Source organism: Eptatretus burgeri, chromosome 9 (assembly GCF_056783735.1).
Source record: "Eptatretus burgeri isolate ZD-2024b chromosome 9, Ebu_testis_v1, whole genome shotgun sequence".
Classification (NCBI taxonomy): domain Eukaryota; kingdom Metazoa; phylum Chordata; class Myxini; order Myxiniformes; family Myxinidae; genus Eptatretus; species Eptatretus burgeri.
In genome coordinates, this window is record NC_140969.1 from 74,361,090 (window position 1) to 74,376,089 (window position 15,000).

Below are 15,000 nucleotides of genomic sequence, written 5' to 3' on the forward strand. Positions count from 1 at the left end.
ACTGGCAGGCCAAACTCGTAATGTAATCCCTCTTTCAACATGTATTTACAAAGAAGAAGAATTGTGGAATATAATATATGTCTCTGGAGTGTCATGGGTTAATTTTATTCTCCTCTCTCGTGTATCATATGGCTGGTGGCTTTCTGTCGTTCCTAGAGAGTGCAGCCGATGCTGACACTCCTGTCGGTTCGGGCAGAAATTTCTCACATTCGGGCCGGAATGCCGGCCGATAAGTCACGTACCCTTCATGAGAAGGTGCTAGGGTCTTTAAGGTCCAAAAACTAATGCTGGCAGATGGGACACCTGGCTTAACATCTTTCCGATGGACAGCGCACTTTGTGAGGCAATGTGAAGCACCAATCCTACAGTTTGTAATCAGGTTCGCAGGTGAACCCAGATTAGAGAGCTCAAAGGTGTGCTACCATCCCGCCAGGACATGCACATTCGATGTAATTATATGACCGACAATCTAGATATTTTTGGAGTGGATATATGAAGGGGTCGATTTGTGTAGGAAATAATTATCGACACGGCATCACCATAGACCTCCACTCAAAATGGGCAATAGTCTCGTGGATTGTCACCCGTTTACATCCACAACAGTCATGGACTGCGACAGAAGAATAAGCAAATATCATAATCAGTATCAAATTAATTAACCTTTATGGTGCCGCGAACAGATCCTATGAGTAATATGGGTCATCTATGCCAATGTTTGAACAGATACAAGTTACTTTACCTGGACCTTTATAATTTGAAAGAACATGGTATGCATAATGCAGAAGAAACCAAATCGCTTAAAACAACGCAATTTCCCTTAACCATGAATATTTAAATGAGTAATACATTTGGAATTTCATAACGAACATTTCCTCATTGTGATGCAACAACAACAAAAACAGCAAGCTGCATCTGAATTCTCAACATACACTACATGACATTTATAAACATTTTGCCCTGAATTGTACGCCAAACACTTAAACGGCTCACTTTAAAAATGTGGGAGAATGTTGTAGATGTATGAAGAAGAAGAGGTTAAATTGGGTACTTAATTATTAACCCCCCCCACCCCCCCCCAAAAAAACAATGATAATTAATTTTGCTTCGTGAGATGATCCCATATAATGGAAATGGTATGACTCATCAACAGACGTTGCCGCAGTGGAAAAGAGGGACAAGAACCTGAGGAAGAAAAATTTCACTTCTGGAGCAGCCACAGTGAGTTTCTCCATGACAAGCACGGTGACATGACATTAATTAGGTATTATTGTTGATCTTTTTTTTTTCTCTCTCTCCTCCGTATGGGAGACAATGCATAAAGCTTCGGTGAATATCACAGGAGCTTCATGTGTGATGTCATCCTGATGGCTTGCCAAATGACAAGCAATTCTACGACTTTACGAGGTGCAAGATAGGTGGTGCCTGTGTGGCAGTTTCATCTGTAATTGCACCGGTTTTTATGACCGACGTATCGATCAAATCATTTTTTTTATATATATACAGTCTCGACATCTCCTTGGAGTTGGGGGGAAATGGCAAGGCACTTCCACAGTAAACTTCAAATCACCTTGCGATATTCTGAAAAGAGATATGCAGGTAACATGATGAGAATGCATTGAGGGTTTGACTTGAGCACGGCTTGCCTTCGGTTTTACAAACGCCCCGTGTCTCCGAGTGAATGGATTTTTTGGCCTGCACTATTACTCTCGTAGGTATGTAAAATAAAAAAGGATCCATCATATATCGGTTTTTTTTCCAAATGTCCTGAGGGATTAAGATGCGGTTGAAAGCATAAAGGAATGCTCAATATAAAATCCAGTTTTCCTACAAACTTTGGTTGCTGGAGGTGCTTTAATGCTTAATGGGATGTACGAGGGGCTTTCAAAAACGTTCTCGCAACGCGATGCTCACAATAGTCCAAGACGCACCAACATTTTTGCTTTACTTTGAATTTTTCAATATAATATCCTCGACTTAAACGTACATCCTCCATTTGTCCTTGAAACTTTCTGCCAGGAAAATTTTAAAAAGTTTTCGGATCGTTCGTTCAGCCATGTCTGAGTTGCTCCAGGAAATTCTTCATTGTTGGTAAATTGGCAGCCAGGCAGGTGGGGACATCAAATTTTGAAACAGGTAATAGTCGAGGGCCAGGTATTGGTGGAATGAAGCTTGGGGAAAGTGGGGTTTGGGGCAAGAAGGGGTGGGTCAGGATCGTCTGTGCAGTATGGGCGTTGTGCGTAAACATGCGAAGGAGCACAACCTTTGGTCAACATCCCTCAATGTTTGTCCTTGATGGCCCACCACGATATTTTATATTAAGCTTATGTAATATTCTCCAGTGATTGTACTTTTGTGAGGTGGCTTAGAGTTAATCAGTGGAATTCTCTTGGCATCCAACAACATTGAGGCCATGATCTTTGCTTGCTGACAATTTGGTATGAAAATTCTCAGGAGTTGTTGATCCTTCATGCATCTATTTCCTGTATTCAAATTTTGCTTCAGGGTGACATTGGCCAGATTTCGTCACCAGTTATAGTCGACTGGGTCTGTGTTCCACAGTTGAAGAATCTCGCAGCATTAATCCAACAGTTGCTCTCAATCATGAGTGCTGAGGTTATGGGTAGGGGAAGAAGGTGGGGGGGGGGGAGTGATGTCTTGCTGAGACTTAGGTGAGGTTGAACTGTCATGAAAGTGTCAGAACTTTAGGGGATGGAAAAATCAGAGAGTAATAATAACAATATGAGTTCCTTTACAAAGGAGGAGGCCATGCAGGCCATCAAAGCCTGCACTATTATTACCAACCTATGGAGGTTTATTCCATACTCTATCATTTGAAAATGTTAAGCATCAAGCAAAGAAGCAGAATGTACCATTATTAAAGCCTTTGGTATGACTCAGCCAGGGTTTGAACCACTGACCTCTCAGATTGAGAGAGCATGCTGTCTTACCATTATACCACTGAGGGTGGTAATGAAGTAATCGTAATAGTTTCCACAAAGTTATGCGAAAGATCGGTTATGAATGGCAAAACATTTTCTATTTTTGGAGGGATTATTGTTGGCCAAAAGGAAGGGTCTCCTAGGAAAATGCTTAAAAATGATTGCAGATCAGAAATGATTGTAAAAAGGCAAATATTAAGCCATATTGTAAACCTTGCATTTCACTGTTTCATGCTTGAGTGTTTGGGCATTGCTGCATTCCAAAAGGTTTTTCCATTTAAATACAGTATTATGTGTAATAATAATGATAATAACCATGAATTATTTTGAGTTGGAAAATATTAACGATATGGCTACAACTCCTCAGACTGCTAAAAGTACCTCTTAGTATTTAATGGCCCAAGTTATTCCCACGTTTTTATGGGGTTGGCTGGGAAACGTTTTTTGACCCAAGTCTTTAGCAAACCATCTGGCCAGGCCTGACATTCGATCAAAGGTGATCTGGGTTGGAATTTGTTGTCTGTTCAGGTTACCAGCGATAACTTGCCTACTCCCCTCGTGAAATCTTTAACGTCCACCAACGACTAGTGCAGGTAGATTGTGCCTCCGGCTTTAACATCTCACTGATTGACGACACAAACATTGATGCCTTGCCCTGCATGCGAAACACCAAACCCAGGATAGACAGCTAAAAGATGATTGTGATTAATCTTGCCAGGTTATAATTATAATGTTAGACCAGGAATGATCGTATCAATGTAGAATATTAAGCCATGTACTCACAACCTTGCACTTCGTTGTCTCGTGCTCGAGTGAACGCATTGAAATTGATCTCATTCAAATTTACAAAAATACTTGTCACCTGTAATGAGGAATAAAGTCAGGTAAGACAATTTTCTTGTTTTCTTCACACGTTTCTTTTGAAACACAAAGAAACTGCATTAACGGCATCAATTTGGTGGCTGCCATTGGTAAGACAGTTAAGTTTGTGCCAAGTATGACAAAATATGTGTGTGCTTGTTTTATTGCAAGCTTCTCACATAAGGGTGTATGTTTTACAGTCAAACTGCGCAGGATCAAGACATACGTAGACCCTCACACGTACGAAGACCCCGCACAGGCTGTGCACGAATTTGCGAAGGAGATCGGCGTGTCGTGCCTGGCCATCCAGAGTGTTGTTGGAGCAGGTGCGGCATTTATGCTATCATCTAAAAATTAATTTATGCCTTTCTGGTCTTGCACCCTCTGCTCTTTCCATGTTTTGTTCTCCCTCCCTCCACCCCCACCCCCCAGGTTTCTGCTGGGTGCACACCCTCCACCATCAATCCCCTTCTGTTTTGAAAATACCTAAACATAGGATCACAGCTCAGCTCCACTCAATTGTTCCTTCTCTTTCCCCACCTGTGGAACAACTTCCACCTCTTCAATCTCATTCTTCCCTCCAGGTCTTCAAGACAGCTGTTCACCACCATCTCAGATCTTCCCCAATCCAAAACCACAATCTTTCCTACCCTCGCTAACCCCCAACCCCACGCCACCCAAGCCCTTAAATTTCAAATTTTCCAGTTTTTCCCTCTTGAAGGTTTCCTTCTGGATACATCTTGTCTTTTCCTGCTCCCGATTCATCCCCCACACCAATTGTTTGACCAAGTCTCTCTCTATCTAGGTCTTCAACTCTGCTTTCGGTGTTTGCTCTCTCACTCTGCTGTTTCTTATTTGTCCTGTTCCATCCTGATCCGTTCAGTGTACTCGCTCTTCCACGAGCCTTGAGAATATATGTACAAAAATAAAATAAAATCTGCCATCATGCATGCAGGAACCGTACTACAGCAGAGAATGAGTGGAATAGAAATTGCATTACGTCACTAGGCCTCAAACCTTGGAGATCATGTAAGGGGACCGGAACATTCTATGATTGGATTGTGTGATTTGAGCTGCAATAACGATTGCATTTTGTAAGCACGTGCAAAAAGAACGGTTATTCACAGGGATCACTGAGAAGTTATAATGTACACACAGTTTGGTGACATGTTGAAAAGATTACATGCATCCGAGTTCAAGTTGCATTGACGCAATAATGTTCTCTAAATTATTGCCGCCACTTGGATCAGTGCACTGGTTGCAGGGAGCAGACTTCAAGCAACAACAGTAATCGTCTCTGAACTGCCTCAGATGAAAGTGCCGAAATATATTTTCTGAAACAAGTTTTGCAAGGCTATCAGACAAAAGGGTTACCAGCTTCCGCATGTGTCGTCCAGTGGTGGGCACCTTGCTCGATTACGAAGTTGAACCAAATAGAATATTCCCTCAATTGGTTTTATCCTGCCTGGCTGCGTAAACTTGAAATCGTTATTTCAACTTAAATCACCAAACTCGGTGGTGTATGGTTAGGGTATCTGCTCTGAGTCTGGGAGGTTGTTGGTTTGAACCCCAACAAAGTCATACTAAATATATATTTTTAGATGGTATGTGTTGTTTTCTGGCTTTACGCTCAGCACTTCAAAAGAATGGAGTATGAGCAAACAACCGAGCTTTTGGCAACTCGTCAGCAGGCTTGATGGGCCTAATGACCTCTTCTTGCATTGAAGTTCCTTTTGAGGGAACTTGTATTTAAAATTTAACGCAGTACCTACTAATTCAGCTTCCGGCACAGGAGGCAAAGCATGTGGTAAAGATGAGGACGGACAGGCTTTTTCTGGTTTGTAACAAGCATGCAATTCGCCATCTCAGTCAGATGCAATTGTATTTTGGAAACATCCTTTTTACGTCCCACCTGAGAGCCATAGAGTTTTAAACCTCACAGTCACCGAGTCAGAGCTGCCACCTGGACTTTACAAAACGGATCGTCATTATTATGACATTAGACAAGGTGAAAGAAAAATCCAACTTAAAGTACAATCTTTCGATGCAGTAAAAAATTGAAGTAAAGACACCAATACAGCCAAATAATCGCAAGGTTCAAAGGCAAGTTTGAGTGGCAAGTGAACGAAAGCATGCGTCCAACTTACTCACATTGGATATGCTGGAGGGCATCTCCATTTTGTTACCTATGTACGTGATTTAGTATATCGGATTTTTGTTTCATTCGCTTTGTTCAAAACGTCGACAACACAGTGAATATTATACCTTGTAGTATTATCTCTCAGTTATCAAAAGAATGCATATTTTCTGCATGAAGTTGCAAATTTGGAATGATGTAAATGAGAAGCTTGTAAGTACCTTGGATATGGGACAATGACATGAAGAGACAAATCGTGATCACGTAATGGACGTCAATGTGTACAAGGATTTCATGTTCAACCTCTCACCTGTTGTCCATATAAGTTGGCATAGTATCATGGTAAATACAATAAATACTTCGCTGTTATTGAGAAAATTGATCCTGATGCTCCATTGTTCAGGTGATTAGTTACGAATGATATCTTGACATCAAAACAATAGTGTGTGTTTAAATAAATTACAGGAAAAATACATGGCGTATTATATTTGAGACCAATTTGCTATTTTCTTCATCGGAAAATGATCCCAATTTGCTATATTTGAGGGAGGATGGTGGGGGTTACTTGCCTCATTTCTTCCTTCATACGTTGGCAGCTTTGCCAAGTTTTAGGAAGTGTATAAGTACTTTCTTTGAGAGACTCAGAATAGACATTCATCCTCTTGTGCAATATTGGGATTCTTATCCTTTTTGCGCAGTTGGTGAGGAGTTCCAAAGGAGGTAAAGAAAAGCAAGAAGGAACAGTTTATATTAAAGGAGGAGGGGTCAGGACACAATTCAGTAATTTAAATTAGAGAGAGAAATGAAAAGCTGCTGACAACTGAAAGAGATTCAAATTGCCAATTGGTGAGAGAAATAGTCAGAGATAGCTCAGGGCTAAAAAACAAAAAACAAAAAAAAACAAGCCAAATGATGGAGAAGTACAAAGGTGTTAAACCAGCTATGATATTAAGTACTAATTGCATTTTCCTTCGACTATCAGAGAAATTGAACTAGTTTCACAAAGTATTTGTCACCTGTAATGAGGAGGGAAGTATATTTTAATTTGGGGGTTTTTTGTGCGGAGGATGTGATATACATTTGGTCGATGAAATCCTCAGGAAAAAATGTCGAGATAATAATGTGCTTGGAATCAGCAATGCACAAGCCTTGCAGTGCAGGAGTGTAATACAGTGAGTGGGAATAATCGATCATAATAGAAGTTGAGAAAGTGATACAAGGAATGTGGAGAGATACGACAAACAAGCAAGGGTGTGTGTGTGTGTGTGTGTGTGTGTGTGTGTGTGTGTGTGTGTGTGTGTGTGTGTGTGTGTGTGTGTGTGTGTGTGTGTGTGTGTGTGTGTGTGTGTGTGTGTGTGTGTGTGTGTGTGTGTGTCATTGGTTGTTATCTCCAGATGCGAGTTTCAGAAAGTGAAATGGAGACCTCCCTGGTCTCAAAGTAGCCACGTTTGTCTGTATTTCTTCATATATATATATATATATATATATATATATATATATATATATATATATATATATATATATATATATATATATATATATATACATATATATATATATATACAGTGCATATAGAAAGTCTACACCTCTTTCAAAAATTTCACCTTTTGTTTCCTTAGAGCCTGGAATTAAATTGCATCGAATCAGACTTTTTCCACCTTTATTTATACATCGTAACCCACAATTTCCAAGTGAAAAACAAATTCCACAAATTTCAGAAAATTGATTAAAAGTACAAAACTATAATATCCTGGTTGGATAAGTGTCCACCCCCATTATAATAGCAATTGTAAATTATCTCTGGTGTTACCAATCACCTTCAAAATCACATCAAGTTAATTGGCTTCTACATGTGTTAAACTATCGCGATTCTGATTATTTCAGAATAAAATTAACTGTTCCTGTAGGTTTCCTTTGCTGAGTGGTGCATTTCACATTAAACACAGCCAAGAGCACCAAGGAGCTTTCAAAAGACCTCCATTATAAAGTTGTGGAAAGGTGCAGATCAGGGTGCAGGTGGTGCAGATTTTTTGTATAAAAATATGTCAAAGGCCTTGAATATCCCTTTGAGCGGAGTCAAGATAATCATTTTAGAAGTGGAAGGCATATGATACTACTAAGACCCTGCCTAGATCAGGCCATCCCTCCAAACTGGATGACCAAACAAGGAGGAGACTGATCAGAGAGGCCATCAAGAGGCCATTGGCAACTTTGAAAGAGCTACATGCCTTTATGGCAAAGATAGGTCACTGTGTGCATGTGACAACAATATCCCAAGCACTCCACAAGTCTGTCCTGTATAATAGGGTGGCAAGAAAGAAGCCATTACTCAAAAAAGCCTACCTTGAGTCCTGATTTAGGTGTGCAAAAAACTATGCCAGAGATTCTGAAACCATGTTGCAAAAAGTTTTGTGGTCTGGCGGAACCAAGATGTAACTTTAGGGCCTAATTGCAAAACGTTACGTTTGGCGCAAACCCTACATGCCACATCACCCAAAGAACACCATCCCCATTGTGAAGCATGGTGGTGGCAGCATCATGTTATGGGGATGTTTCTCATCAGCAGGGACTGGGGTACTTGTTGAGATAGAAGGGAAAATGGAGGAAAACCTGCTGCCCTGTGCAAGAAAGCTGAAATTGGGATGGAAGTTCACTTTTCTGGTTGACAACGACCTGAAGCACACAGCAAAAGATTCACTGGAGTGGCTAAATAACAAAAAGATAAATCTCCTAGAGTGGCCCATTCAAAGCCCCGACTGATATCCAATCGAAAATCTGTGGCATGACTTCAAGATTGCTGTCCATCAACACTCCCCATGCATCTTGACTGAGCTTGAACAGTTTTGTTCACAAGAATGGGCAAATATTGTCCAATCAAGGTGTGCAAAGTTGGTAGAGACCTATTACAACAGACTCATTGTTGTAATTGATGTTAAAGGCTCTTCCACCAAGTATTAATTCACTTATCAAACCAAGATATTCTTGTTTTGTATTTTTTAATAATTTTCTGAAATTTGTATAATTTGCTTTTCACTTGGAAGTTGTGTGTTATGATGTGTAAATAAATGTGGAAAAAGTCTGATTTAATGCAATTCAATTCCAGGCTATAAGGCAACAAAAGGTGAAAATTTTGAAAGGGGGTGTAGACTTTCTTGAGGCACTGTATATATGATTTCTCTTTCAAATTTATTTTAACTTGTTCATGTTACCTGGAGGAGCTTGCATGTATCTACGATGTGGGACAAGCACATTGTTGACAATGGAAAAATCATCAGTTTGCGGGATAATTAATACTGGGCTCACAGTAACATGAGCTAACTCCCCAAATGAAAAAGGAAACAGGGCAGTCGACATTGAAATATTGTTGAACTTCATGAATATACAGCACAATAGCTGCTGTGTTTAGCATTAAGGATAAAAAGCTAATTACTCTTAAAGCCCTATTTAGCAGATGGATGACTTTTAGAGCATGGAAATTGAGAACGTTATTACGTTCATGTAAATACCACTGGATCATCTACACAAAAACATTCATATGTCAATGAAGTGTGTGATTGTCGCAGCAATGCATGATTAAACGATCGCCCGTCGGTGTCCCTTTTTTCCATTTGCAGGAGAGTTTGGTGAGGTCTACCGTGGTGTTTTGAGGCTGACTGAGCAGCCTGAAGTTCTGGTAGCCATAAAGACCCTGAAGGCAGGCTACAGTGAGAAGCAAAGAAGAGATTTCCTGAGTGAAGCGAGCATTATGGGGCAGTTTGAGCACCCCAACATAATCCGCCTAGAGGGTGTCGTTACCAAAAGTAAGAGCCTGTTTTGAACCGTGTGTGTGTGTGTGTGTGTGTGTGTGTGTGTGTGTGTGTGTGTGTGTGTGTGTGTGTGTGTGTGTGTGTGTGTGTGTGTGTGTGTGTGTGTGTGTGTGTGTGTCTGATCCAAAATGATGTGCAACTTTTTGTTTAACTGTAATTGTTTTTGTAATTATTGGTCGATCTTGTTTGTTTTTGTCTAATAATACACATGATTAGATAAATGTTTGTTTATTATAGCGAAAATAATTCTTCAACAAGCAATAAGGAGCAATATCATTCAAAGTTGATGAAGTGCTCAATCCAAGCACCACCCTTCTGGATGACAATTGCCAAACAGACACTGAAGTTGTCGATAACTCAGCTGAGAACTGGAGCTGATGTACATTGGATTTCCCATCTGAGATAATTTTGCAACTCCTGCAGTGGGTTGTTTTCATCGACCTTAGCTTTGAGTGACCCCCATAGGTAGTAGTTGGGAGGAGGCATATCCAGAGTAGGGAGGCCATGGGTTGTCCATCCGTCGATAAGTGAGTCGATCACCCAGGAAATGTCATCTCAAAAACTCCAAAGCACCGGGAGACTTTTGTGGTAGTGCACCATCTTCCTGAAAGTTGTCAATTCATAGTCACATCTTCATTCCTTCTAATTGCTGGAAGGAATCTTCTCTGCATTATGTTCATTTATCTGCCTATCTGACTGTCACAATTTGTCTGGCTTCATTCTCAAATAATTTGGTCTTTCTCAATGTCTCGTGTCTCATGCAACCAATGTCTCAAAACTTTTCAACGATACTTTTGATGCTTTTGCATTGTGGAATTCTTGCATTTGGATAGACCCCACAAAACATATAACTTTGTTGCAAATAGGTCTCTAAAATGAGTGTCTGTTGGGGTGCAGATAAATTGTTCGACAGGGTTGAAACTTCGATGGAAATTTTTTTTTAAAAACTTCTTTACGTGACCTGAAAAAAGAAAAGAGGATCACATTCGTAAAATATGACAGCCATTTGAAAAGTTGCACATCATTTTGGACAAATATATGTATATATGCATGTATATGTATATAAGCATGTATATGTATATATGCATGTATATGTATATGTATATATATGTGTATATATATATGTATATATATATATATATATATATATATATATATATATATATATATATATATATATATATATATATATATGGATGTGTATATGTATATATATATATATATATATATATATATATATATATATATATATATATATATACACATCCATATATATATATATATGTGTGTGTATATATATATATATATATATATATTTTTTATATGTATATAATATATATATATATATATATATATATATATATATATATTTATATATATATATGTATATATTTTTATATGTATATATTATATATTTATTATAGCCTGGTGTTGGCGCAGTGGTTAGGGCAACGGCTTGGGATCCAAAAGGTCCTGAGTTCAAGCCCCGTTGGGCCACTGAATTAATACACCAGGGGGTTGACTCAGCCTGTCATCCTTCCGAGGTCGGCAAAATGAGTACCAGTATACTGGGCCGGTGTATACCCCGGTTAAAATAGGTGTACCATATCACTGTGTCGTAAGAGGCGACTCGGGTTGCGTCAGGAAGGGCATCCGGCGTAAAACATGTGCCAAATCACTATGCGGATCATACGGATGATCCGCTGTGGCGACCCCTAACGGGAGCAGCCGAAAGAAGAAGAAGAAGATATATATATATATATATATATATATATATATATATATATATATATATATATATATATATATATATATATACATACATACATACATACATACATACATACATACATACATACATAAATATACCTATATACATATATAGTTGCTGTGACTACCCTTCATTGTCAAATCATTAGGAATCCTTTAATATGATCGTGTTACTAAAGCGACATTAAAATTATCAACCAGATTTAGGTGGAACCTGCAGGACTTGATGCTCATAGAAAGCAGTGTGAGACTGTGATGGCCTTTAACATTGTTTTGAGCTTTGTGTAGAATGTAGAGAAATGAGGGTGAGATAAACTCGTCTGGGCATCATTGCAGATTGAGAAATTGCAAGAGCGAACAATCATTTAGACCTGATAAATCTCCAGCTTTCCCTTCACCGATATGAACTTTTGAATTCGCAAAAGATAAAGTTTCCTTCCTTGAAATCTTGCTTTTTTAATCGTGAGTGGTGTTTAAAAGGGCAAGGACAGAGTGTCTTGTGTACAACGTTGTAGATGCCGATTATTTATTTTTGTTTGTGTTGCGCTGCATTGTGCAAGCAATCCCGACTCATTGGTTGATTCAAAATAGTGATTTTAAATTTGTTTGCAGAAAGGTCACTTTGACTGTCAAATCGGAATGTTATAACTACTGCACATGGATATTGTTCATACTGATGCTGAGTCTTTACTTTTGTTCTCTTTCTCCTGCTCTCATTGCTGCTTTATTTAATGGGATCCCACTTGTTACTTGACATCCCTTTTGGTATAGCAAGCATGACATGTCACAACAGCCTGGTTCACATGCTATTGCAGCATCTTCATCAAAATGAAACACTTTAATTTTCCCCTTTCTTGAACATGGCCCAGGACAGTCATTGTAGCACATCTTATGAAACACTGTGTTGTGCTATTCATATCAGCATGAGAGGAGCATGAGCTAATCCTACATCATTACACATCATCTGTATTCTAAAAACCGAATACACGCACGCACATGGAATCCTTATTACAGTCATCTGTGCCAGATGTGGACGTCGGAGCTGGACGGTGTCGTCAGAGCCAGACGTTGTCGTCTGAATCAAATGAGTAGTTGGAGGTACAGACAATTGGAAGGTGCCTGGCATTCAGTGATGTGATCAAAGCATCACAAGGTGTTCCTTGGAATGTGGTTCAAAAAAAAAAAGGAGGTGGCCTACCTTTGGCCCTGGGAGGACTTCGTTCAGGAGATTCCAACCAACGAGAAAAACCCTTAATATTTAGTGGTGGTCATTAGCATCGTAACATTTGCATTAATGTCAGCATTTCAGTAGGAAATTAAGTATCAAAGTGCTGCTTGATCATCATTGTTTGCTTAAGTGAAGTTTAGATACTCAGACAACACACTTTCAATGATGTTTCCATTGATGTATTCTGATGTGATTTGAAAGGTGCTCTGCTTTCATTCTGCCACATTTCTTGCATTCTACTAGCACTTGAGTTCAACGTACATGCTGAAATTGTCAAATTTATGATTTTAATTCAGTGCTGGGGGGAATTTATGTCTCCAGATGCATCACATGCGTGCCGTCGTTGAAGATATACGACGTAATTATCCACGCCATTCACCGTTGAACTGTCATTCATGTAACTATTATTCCACCAAGCAATGCTCAATGGATACGAGTAAAGAACAAATTGCCTTGTTTGGTAATATTACTGTAGTCATTTTTGGTAGTATTAGTCATAAAGTCTACCTTCTTACATATAATTTTGATCTGTGGGATCTCTCATGACAGGTGTTTGCTTCCAGTCTGAACTATTTTCATTGTTGGCAGAACCCCACAAACTTTCCTCGTGTGTTGTTGCAGCAACGCCTGTAATGATTATCACAGAATTCATGGAAAATGGCTCATTGGACGCCTTCCTTCGGGTAAGATCGGGGTTGTCAGAGCCAGATGGGGTCGTCCACCGGGGTTAAAATTTTAGTAAGTTAATATGTGTGACAATTTCATCACATTGAGAGGTGCTCATTTGGGTGTACCTAACATCATGGGGTAAATCTCCAATCATTGTAACAAATTTTGGAGATTGTATACATTCAGAATGAGAAATTTCAAGAGCGAGCAAGCATTTAGAGCTGATAAATCTCCAACATTCCCTTCACTTATATGAAACGTTGCTTTGTTTGTTTTAAAATTGTGACTGGTTTATAAAATGGCAAGGACAGCGTGTGTTGTGCGAAACATTATAAATGCTGATTATTTATTTTTGTTTATTGGCCCGTCCTACCGCTTAGCGGGAGACGGGATTTTGCAATCACTCTGTCTGTCTGTGTCTGCCCGGGTACGTGGTACGGCAGCCATCTTTGATTAAACACAAAAAAATCAAAACATGATATCTCTGAAACTGCTGATCGAAATAATTTTAAACTTGGCATATCTCCTTCCACTCACATTGGGGAATAGTGCATTGTAAGGAGGATGTTATCGTTGATGTGGTAGACCAGCCATAAATGTTTTAATTGAAATCCATGTTTACCATTGACATTCAGTGTGTATGTCCAGGCCATAACATTTTTACCAATTCACATTCAGTGTGTATGTCCAGGCCATAACATTTTTACCAATTGAGCTTTTGTCATGAAATCTTCAACAAACCTTTATTATGAGATTGTGGAGAACACAAATTTACAAAATGTACAATTTGTTTTCACTGTTGTTTTCATAACAAGTTTAGTTTGTGTTCAAAGTAGATGGGCTTTCCATTTTGAGATGCATTCTAGTTTTGTGCTGCATTGTGTGAGCATTCCCATTTCATTGGTTGATTCATTCCTTGAAATGTATTAAATATTGTATTGGTTTGTGGGCACCAGCAGTGACCACTATTTTCGTTCTGTCTGTGTGTCTGTCTGTCTGTCTGTCTGTTTGTGACCCTCTCCAGAGAATAGCTCCGTGACGTTTGATGCGATCTTGATGAAACTTGGACACAAGCTAGATATCATTGTCCAGTTGTGTCTTTTTGTATGAGGGGCGTCCCACGCCCACTTGAAATTTTTATATTTTTTTCTCGATTTTTTTTTTCTCGCAATGTCATTTCCTGGAAGCTGTGCGTAATGTCCATAAGTACAACATATAAAAAATCCGATTTGATTTGGTCAATTTTGACAGAAGAAATAGGTTTTTACAGTAGGGCTTCCTCAAAAGTTTCCACGAACTCAATTGTACCTATCATGGCATTGTTCAATAATGCCCACGAACCATCGTCGCCTCCCTTTTAGTTTAAATATATTCGTACTTGGTTTCAATTCCATTTGCAGTTCTGTCATGGTGAGGTTTTAAAATCTTACCCCAATGGTTTCGCAGGCTTTTCAGTGAAATAAACCACTTTAATTTAATCTGCGTGCAAAGCAGCAACCCATATGTGCTACAAAGCACTGATCACTTGAGCTCTTAGATCTTTTTAGTGTTATCAAAAAGCATAATGGAATAATAAATAGCCTTAATGAA

The 15,000-nt window shown here is 39.1% G+C and overlaps 1 protein-coding gene across 5 annotated transcripts in view; it reads left to right on the top strand.

The window, feature by feature from the left end:
• LOC147020366 (ephrin type-A receptor 5-like) overlaps positions 1 to 15,000 on the top strand; it is a 285,255-nt gene that overhangs the window by 195,576 nt on the left and 74,679 nt on the right. For 3 of the 5 annotated variants that reach the window (XM_085895675.1, XM_085895672.1, XM_085895674.1), the window contains 4 exons: positions 1,151 to 1,218; positions 4,001 to 4,126; positions 9,552 to 9,737; positions 13,291 to 13,424. In XM_085895675.1, the coding sequence (XP_085751801.1) occupies positions 1,151 to 1,218; positions 4,001 to 4,126; positions 9,552 to 9,737; positions 13,291 to 13,424 (514 nt within the window). The remainder of the gene's footprint in view (positions 1 to 1,150; positions 1,219 to 4,000; positions 4,127 to 9,551; positions 9,738 to 13,290; positions 13,425 to 15,000) is intronic. The other 2 variants (XM_085895673.1, XM_085895676.1) reach the window with 1 other exon arrangement.